The sequence below is a fragment of the Mastomys coucha genome, unplaced genomic scaffold (genome assembly GCF_008632895.1).
Source record: "Mastomys coucha isolate ucsf_1 unplaced genomic scaffold, UCSF_Mcou_1 pScaffold4, whole genome shotgun sequence".
NCBI classification, from domain to species: Eukaryota; Metazoa; Chordata; class Mammalia; order Rodentia; family Muridae; genus Mastomys; species Mastomys coucha.
In genome coordinates this window covers 22,330,840-22,340,521 of record NW_022196910.1, presented here as the reverse complement: position 1 = coordinate 22,340,521, position 9,682 = coordinate 22,330,840, and the positions used below count along the sequence as shown (strand labels likewise).

General features: G+C 37.2%; 1 protein-coding gene across 7 annotated transcripts in view; it reads right to left on the bottom strand.

Annotated features, from left to right (window-relative positions):
• The window catches only part of Cep83 (centrosomal protein 83), a 114,241-nt gene that overhangs the window by 64,354 nt on the left and 40,205 nt on the right, over window positions 1-9,682 (bottom strand). For 4 of the 7 annotated variants that reach the window (XM_031350391.1, XM_031350390.1, XM_031350396.1 and 1 more), the window contains 3 exons: window positions 5,912-5,975; window positions 4,433-4,699; window positions 3,815-3,965 (listed from right to left, as the gene is read on the bottom strand). In XM_031350391.1, the coding sequence (XP_031206251.1) occupies window positions 3,815-3,965; window positions 4,433-4,578 (297 nt within the window). In that variant the 5' untranslated portion in view covers window positions 4,579-4,699; window positions 5,912-5,975. The remainder of the gene's footprint in view (window positions 1-3,814; window positions 3,966-4,432; window positions 4,700-5,911; window positions 5,976-9,682) is intronic. The other 3 variants (XM_031350394.1, XM_031350393.1, XM_031350395.1) reach the window with 1 other exon arrangement.

The window sequence follows — 9,682 nt, the reverse complement described above, 5'->3', positions numbered from 1 at the left end:
CATAAAAATGAAATAAAATAATTCTTTTAAAAAAAAAACAAATTCTGCTTTCTGTGGGATTTACAGAACACACTTTACAAAATTTCATGTACTACAAAACACATTTAAGAAGTAGTCTCCCTTTAGGTTCCTAAGAACAAGTTCTTACTGCCTTCTGAACTTTAGAGTTCAGTCCAGATTATGACAAGCTAATGATCATTTAGGCATTCCTAAACTGCTTTAAAGTTTATAATGATCCTCAAAATTCGTATTTGTACTTACTTTCCACTTCTATATTTGAGGCATGTTACACTTGTAGCCAATTTTCAATTACCAAAACTTGAGTAACATAATGGTATAAAAGACTTAAAATTATATACCTGTATTATCTTACAGTGTTTATAGATTAGAGCAGTGGTTCTCAACCTTCCTAATGCTGTGAACTTTCAATAGAGCTCCATGTGCTGTGATGACTCCAACCATAAAATTATTTTCATTGCTATATCCTAACTGTAATTTTGCTACTGTTTTGAAATGTAATGTAAGATCTATGTTTTATGACGCTCTTAGGTAACCCCTATGAAAGGGTCATTTGACACCCAAAGGGGTTTGTAATCTCCAGGTTGAGAACCAGTGTTTTAGGGTACTGAGCACAGCTAAGCTTATGTTCTCTACTTAATGTTAAGTGAATGCAGCTAAAACATAAATCTTGTCTGGGACCAGAAGGTCTTTGCTAGCTTAGTAGTTACTAGAATTCAGCTCTTATGCTAATAGGACTATGTATGGCCTTCAGCTCCTAAAAACCATCCATCTACTGCTATTTCATATGGAAGTTTGCTTCTTCCAAGTCATCAGAACTTTGCTATTTGTCACCCTTGGAGACTTTTTTTTAAAGGTGTTATCTGATTAGTAAGATACTAAGGTCCATAAAAAATCTGAAATTCAAAATGCTCCAATGCTATAGCTTATGTTCCAGATTTCAGAGCATTTTGAACTTCAAATTTTCAGATTAGAGACACTCAATCATTGAAGTCTGAAATACTGCAAAAATTGAAGAATTAATTTATCTAAATACTTCTAGTTCTACACACTTCACATAAGGAATATTTAACCTGTGATAACAGCTAACAGGTACAGATCATATAAGTGCTATACATCAAAGCACGAATACTTTCTTTGCAATGTCTCATTTCATCTTTACAATTAACCTGGGCACTTTTATTCTTGCTGACTGTTGATGCAAAAACATTCTTTTAATAAATATGAGGGGTATTTTTTGTTGGTTTTGTTTTGTTTTTTAATCTTTTACCCATGAAAGTAGAAAATGCTACAGAGGCTTTTATCAACGGTTAAATAAAAGATATATATTTTTAAAAATCATCTTTTATCATAAACCTCCATTGAAATATTTCTTGTGGATACTGTTCAATTTACTAAAGTTTTCCTAACATTATTTGTACAAATTAAAAATCATTAAAGTAAACAACTATATCAATCCCTCCACACTCCTTTTATGTACTTCTTCAGCTTATTGTGTCTGTTTGTATGTACACATGTGTTAATGCCCACAGGATGCAGAGGTGGAGTCAGAGGCAGTCGTGAGCTAGACATGGGTTCTACACATCAAATGCAGGTCCTCTACCAGAGCAGTAAGCACAGTAATCAGACCTTTTTTTTTCTTTTCTTTATTTATTTTTGGTCAGATAAATATTACAATAAAACCAGGTATGTTTGTAAAAAACAAACTTTTCTAGAAGAAATTACATTTGTCAGCAAACATTAGCAAGCTATAATACTCAAGGATTTTTGGCAAGTTATAACATCCAAAGAACACACAAACAAGATCACAGGAATAATAGTATTTCATTTCAATATAAGGAAGAAAATGTTTGACATATATTAATTTGTAAATAATAATGTATTACTATTAAAAGTTAACTAGGGGCTGGAGAGATGGCTCAGTGGTTAAGTGCACTGGCTGCTCTTCTCGAGGAGCTGGGGTTTGTGCCTAGTACCCACATGGTCGCTCACAAGCTTCTGTAACTCCAGTTCTGGGGGATCTATTCTAATTAGGGTTTCTATTGCTGCGATGAAGCACCATGACCAAAAGGAAGTTGAGGAGGAAAGAGTATATTTGGCTTACACTTTCACATCACTATTCATCATCAAAGGAAGTCAGGACAGAAACTCAAACAGGGTTGGAACCCAAAGGCAAGACCTGATCCAGAGGCCATGGAATACTGCTGTTGATTCATGCTTATCCTGCTTTCTTACAGACCCCAGGACCACCAGCCAGGGTAGCACCTACAATGGGCTGGGTCTTAATCATTATGTAAGAAAATGCCTTATAGGCATTGGAGACACTGAAAACAAACATTCAATCAGAATGAAAATGCTATCATGTATGAGTATGTACAGGTACCAAGTACTTAGTAAAAATACAGACTATCTCATTAGGTCTTACAACAAACAACACTGCTAGTTGTTACATACAACAGTCTCAAATATGAGCTGAGGTGTTTTAGACAATGATCATTGATGTTGTATGGCCTGATGGTATGCACACTGAAAATACTCTAACTGTATGTTCAGAACTAAGGTTACAGTGAAGTCAGGCAATATAATACAGTGACTGCTGCCCAAAACACCTTAGATTCATTAATGTTTGATTTTAAATCAATCTTTGGAAGTTGTCAATTCTTTCATGAAGTAAAAAATTTTGGTTTCTTTGGAAAGTCAATTATATCAAAGGATGTTTTGCTGGAGCAGACACTGGTGAAAAGTTTTGCTATAGCAGACACATGAAAAGACATGTGAAGAAGGAATATAAATATTACCCTTCAGACAGTGAGAGCAAGAGCATTGGTTTGCTTTGCTCTGCCTTATATTCTTCCACTAACAACACACATGTATTGGTTCACCTTACATTGCATTGCTGAGCTCTGCTTGTGGTGACACCATGGAGAGAAACTCACCAAAGAACATATGGTGGTGCTCTGGTGGCATCTTGCCACTTCTGCAGACTCAAGACAGTTGGCAGAGTGATATCAGCTGATACAGACTCATGTGGAGTTTTGCTAAGACAGACTCTGGTGAGGCAAGACCTGTGAGAGGGCATGTGGAGGGAGTATAAATAGGACTCAACACACAGTGACAGCAACAGGCTTCCATAGATAGCTTTGTAATGCTTCTTGGTCTTGCATGTCTTCACTTTGTTGAGAGAGTCACAGCAGAGAACTTCTGGTGTCTCTGCTAGTCCTGGTCATGATTTGGCAGAGGCCTGGCTGTGTCTGCAAGGGCATGTCACTGCCCCTGATTTGTGTTTGTTATCCCAACACTACTCAACTGGACTGATAATATATTCATGAAGTGTTTGCAAGTGGATGGAGATGCTGCTGCTAACCTGTCAACTGAACTGCTGATCTGACTACACAGATTAGATCTGCTCCAAAGATGAATTTCTGAACAGGTCCACTTCTCCTGTATCTTAATAACCTCTCTTTTTCACTACCTCTGGTGGGTGGTGGGCTAGAAGGGATGTTAAAACCTTAAGAACCATTATTAAAAGTAGGTTTTGAAAAATCCAACCTACACTTTCATGAGCCCCATGTTACTTATGCAATTTAATATGAGGTTGGGGACTACAGTTTAAAAAGTTGTATAGAATATAAGAAAGACTGGATTATATCAACTGCAGATACAGCAAGGAAGCATTAAACTTAAAGAGAAAGATACATATTTACCAAAACTACTTATTTTCATTAATCTTACCAAAACTACTTATTTCCATTAACCACATGACTAATATTATATAAATTCAAATATAACTTCTTACCTGCAGTTTCATTTTTTCCATTTCTCTAACTTTCTCTACTAATTCCCCCCTTAACTCTTCAAGGAGCTGTTGGAATTTTTCCTGGTTTGCTTGCTTTTCATTTAACACACGCTTAAGTTCATTTTGTGATTTTACATATTCTTCCTGCAATCTGATTTAAAAAAAAAATCAATTTTAAATGGACATTTTACCTTCAAATTCACTGCTTCATATAAAGCCAACCAATAATACAGAAAAACAAGACTGATATAAGACATTTCATTAAACTTTTAACTGTTTTTTCTCTGACAACTTTTATTGAATTATTAACACTATAATTTCTGAAAACAATTTTATTTTAAAGAAGAAAAACATACATACATACATTTATCCACCTGGATATATTTAATGTTGTATGTTTTGCTACTTTCAAAGTAAAACTACATTCACAACCCACTTAACAGATTTAAACAAAGTAATTTATTTTTACTATATTCATTGTTAAATAAATACAATGGAAAATAACAAAAATATACTGTGTGTTCTAGATCAAAGATGCAGCCAGTGCAACTCCAGGAACAAGTTTTTGAGCAGCAACCCAAACCCCCACACTTAAATCTCTAAATTTAAGTTATTTACCTTTTGTGTTCAATTTTCAGAGCCTGATAATTATGTTTATGATGTTCACATCGTACTCTTTCATCAATTAACATATTTTGGAACTCAGGTTCAGGATTCAGTCTACTGTCTCCTCCAGGTGGAAATACGCTAGGAAATGTGTCCATGTTTGTAAGGTGGCTGACATGTAAAGAATAAGCTGTGGCTTTTGTACTGTTTTAATCTCTTCCAGAAAGTATTTCCAACTTCTTTCTTGCTAAGACAGAATCCCAGGGGACCAAATCATGCCTGAACAGAGAATGAACACAGTTAATAATCAGTAACTTAAGCATCCTGTGGTTTTACATAATTGTTATCAATTATTTTTTATTTTTATTGTTAAAATTCAGTTTTTAGATTTCTCTCTCTGCATAAAACAAATGCAAATATAAAGTTGAATCACAGGTTCATATTTCCCTTTGCTTCCATGAAGAAACTCTGTAACCATCAAGCTCCCATCTTTAGGCTTATTAAATAAGAAAAATGGCCTTTTCCAGTTTGAGTTATCTTTGATTCACAAATTAAGCTGTTTTTCAAAGTTAGTGTGGAAAACTTTCAAGGGTAGATCCTGGTATAAGATATACATTCTAATAATTAAGAAGGAACATATATATAACTAGGAAAGTGTCTGGAGAAAAATGACAATCTTCACAAAAATGACCTTTAATAATAATCGTGTTTGTAATTCATGCTGTAAAAGGTCTTCTGATACATAGAAAACTGTACTTGGGCAGCAGATTCAAATTGGAAAATCAATCAGCACACAAATATTGAGGGTTTCCTATATGTGATACATACTTTTGCTAAGAACAGATCACTTCATCCATCCCCCCAAATACTGATCTAACATTAACTGCAATAATTAAATGCTTATTGCATAAACAAGTGAAAAATGATGGGAAAGTGTTTTGCTATAAGAAAATAAAACTAATTCAAATCGTTCTATCAATTTAACATCATTAAGTTTTCTACAAACCATTTTATATGTACGCATATATGTATATATGTATGTACATATGTATGTATTTTTCCTTCCCTTTGGCTTATGAAAACTATTCTCTATATGTAACATCTTACTTGAAAATATAATCTCTGATAAGTTAGTGTCATGTCTAACAAATAAACATATGCATATGTACAAATGCACGCGCGCACACACACACACACACACACACACACGCACACACACTCACACCTTTAAAATGAAATTGGTATTGCCTAGATTTCCTATTAATTTCTACTTTAAAGGAAGGTGGGTTAAGGACATTTTGCTCCCTTACTCTTCACTCACTCCACTCCTCATTTTAAACACAGCTCAACTGACCCTATCAAAGATTTCAACTTCCCAGATATTCAGAGGAAGGCTGCAAGAAGCTCAGTCTGGCTTACATCTTATAAAGAATCTCTACAGACTGAACATGGATACCACACTGTCAGCCAGAGGGGAATAAAACAACTTACAGCAGATTCCTGATTTCCAGTTGTATTTAAGAGGTTCATCTTAACAAGCAGAAAGGTAAATAATCTAAAAAAAAAAAATCAAAAACTTTCTTGACTTCAAGTAAGAGATGAGGTCACAAGGTAAACCATACCCACAAAACTGAAAAGGCTGATAGGAAAATTCAGTAACAGTGTACTAGAGCAGAAATGGACATGGAGGAGTGTTCTAGGCAAAGACAGGAAAACCTCAAGTGTAATTAACTAACTGCTGAAAGCTAGATGCAGGCAGCTTTCCAAGTTTAAAAACTCTAGGAGGATTCAGTTTTAGGTAGTTCTCATACTTCCTGGTACCAACTGAGTTCTCAAAATAAATATTAGAGAAAAATGTTATGACAATGAGAAGGGACACAGAAGCACACTGAAATAGACAGTAGCATTCTAACCTTAACAAAGGAAAATCTGTTTAATTTGCAGCCCACTCTGCAGTCATGTTAACAGAGCCTATGACCTCACAGAAGAATAGCAGTAAAATCTAACACTCTCCAGCCATCTTCTCCCATATGAGGAACAGTGCAGGAGACTGAATGTGACTAGCAACATTTCTTCCTCAGGAGTACAGTTCATCAAAAGTCTGAGATTAATCATACAACTTATAGAACTCTTTTCCTCTCCCCATCTTTATAAAAGTATGTAACATAGCTTATAATAATGGAATAACTTATATCATTATAATATTTACTTACACTAGAACTATTACATACACTAGAACTATATGTTTGTATACTCATATAGTTACACAGAAATGTAAATTTGTGACTCTGTCCTAGGGAGGATGAAAGAAAGACATCAAGAGCCTACTGTGAGTGCCACTATGATGGAGAATGTGTGATGGAGAGATGGGAAAGATGGAAAGTGGGGAGATGGAAGAGAAAGACAAGCCAAGGGGTTCGCAGACTGTGGAGGAAGGTGAAACTGGAGACTTCATGGCTGTGAGGAATAAGGAGATAAGAGGAGGCCATAGAGAGGTCTTGGTGAGGAGGCCGTGGTGCGGTCTTGGTGCTGGCTGCCACCAACAGCTACATCTGGGTCCATGGTCTGTCTGTGTTGATGTCTGTTAGCAAGTTACCACCAAAAGCTAAGCAAATGTCTGTGGTCTGGACTGCCGCCTCTGAGCCACTGTGCTGAGCTGGCCCCTTCACCTGCCAGCCACCACACTGGCTGCAGCATTCGATGAGCATTGGGTGAGCTAGCCGAGACACTGCTGAAGAACTCACCCTGCTGGTGCTGGAACAGGAGAACTGGAGGCTGACCCACTCAGCTACCTCCCAGGCCCAGATCCAGAGTTTTGAGTTGGCCCACCCAACATCTGCCCCATCTATGATCTGCTGGAAAGGATCAATCCTGCATATCAAAAGCTGCAGGATATCTCCATGACATAGGGCAACAATAAAATATCCAAGAGGGAACCCACAGTGAACGTGTAGACAAAGGGTATACTATAATAGACACACTAAAGCTTCCACAACAAGATTTTATTTTATTTTATTTTATTTGGGAGGAAGGTTGCAAGGGAAGAGGATACATATGAAAGGGCAAGGAAATGAACAGGATGGGGTGTTTGATGTGAAATTCACAAAGAATCAATAAAGTTTTTGAAAAACAGAAAATGTACATTTTATTCTTGCATATATGGTCATATACTGAATACAATGGATAGTATACACCACTTCATTCAATCACAGAACATATATTCTTCTCAAGCTTATTTGGAATATTCATTAAGAACCAAATTCTAGGTCTACACCTAGAAGGGACAGCGGATCCACAGCCCTCTCTGCCCTTCCCCTCAAGCGGAGAGCTTGCCTCCAGGGAGTGTTCTAACCCACGGACTCAGGTGTGATCCCCATTTTCTCTCCAGTGACTATCTAAGGCAGGGCCAGCCTGGAGGCACAGGCCTCACAAGTGGCAGGGAAGCTGGGGCAGGGTCCTTTCTACCTCCCTCTACACCTAGGAGGGACATCGAATCCACAGCCCTCTCTGCCACTTCCTGGCAAGCAGAGAGCTTGTCTCTAGGGTGTGCTCTGACCCCAAGACTCAGGAGGGACAGCTGATCCACAGCCATCTGTGCCCAGGTTTTACCAGAGGAAAGCTGATATCCCAGAAGTGCTGACACATGCTTATAGACCCACAGGAGGAACAAGCTCCAGCCAGAGACAGCAAGAACATCTAAGACCAGAGATCAACAGATGGCGAAAGGCAAACACAAGAATCTTACCAACAGAAACCAAGACGATTTGGCTTCATTAGAACCGAGTACTCCCTCCACAGCAAGTCCTGGATATCCCAAAACATTAGAAAAGCAAGATTTGGATCTAAAATCATATCTCATGGTGGTGATAGAGGAATTTAAGGAGAGCATGAATAACTCCCTTAAAGAATTACAGGAGAAGACAAGTAAACAAGCAGAAGCACTTAAAGAGGAAACACAAAAACCCCTTAAATAATTACAGGAAAGCACAACCAAAAGAGTGAAGGAATTGAACAAAACCGTCCAGGAACTAAAAATCGAAGTAGAAACAGTTAAGAAATCACAAAGAGAGACAACTCTGGAGACAGAAATCCTAGGAAAGAAGTCAGGAACCATAGATGCAAGCATCACCAACAGAATACAAAAGATAGAAGAGAGAATCTCAGGGGCAGAAGACACCATAGAAAACACTGACACAACAGTCAAAGAAAACATGAAATGCAAAAGTTCCTAACCCAAAACATCCAGGAAATCCAGAACGTAATGAGAAGACCAAACCTAAGAAAATAGGTATAGAAGAGAGTGAAGACCTCCAACTTAAAGGGCCAATAAATATCTTCAAAAAAATTATAGAAGAAAGACCTAACCTAAAGAAAGAGATGCCCATGAACATACAAGAAGCCTACAGAACTCCAAATAGACTGGACTAGAAAAGAAATTCCTCCCTTCACATAATAGTCAAAACACCAAATGCATAAAACAAAGAAAGAATATTAAAAGCAGTGAGGAAAAAAGGTCAAGTAACATATAAAGGCAGGCCTATCAGAATTACACCAGATTTCTCACCAGAGACTATGAAAGCCAGAAGATCCTGGGTTGAAGTCATACAGACCCTAAGAGAACACAAAGGCTATTATACCCAGCAAAACTCTCAATTACCATGGATGGAGAAACCAAAGTATTCCATGACAAAACCAAATTTACACAATATATTTCCACAAATCCAGCCCTTCAAAGGGTAATAAATGGAAAACTCCAACACAAGGAGGGAAAAACTACATCCTAGAAAAAGCAAGAAAATAATCTTCCAACAAAACTAAGATAGCCACACAAACAGAATTCCAACTCTAACAACAAAAATAACAGGAAGCAATAATTACTTTTCCTTAACATCTATTAATATCAATGGACTCAATTCCCCAATAAAAAGACATAGACTATCAGACTGGGTATATAAACAGGACCCAACATTTTGTTGCATACAGGAAACCCACCTCAGTGACAAATACAGACATTACCTCAGAATAAAAGGCTGGAAAATAATTTTCCAAGCCAATGGTCCCAAGAAAAAAGCTGGAGTAGCCATTCTAACATCAAATAAAATCGACTTTCATCCTAAAGTGATTAAAAAAGATAAGGAGGGACACTTCATATTCATCAAAGGTATGATCTGCCAATGAAGGGGACCTCCCCGCGGTCTCTCTTCCTCTGTGGGTATACACGAACTGGGTTAATTGGGTCCTGGGAAGGCAAATGGTTAACAA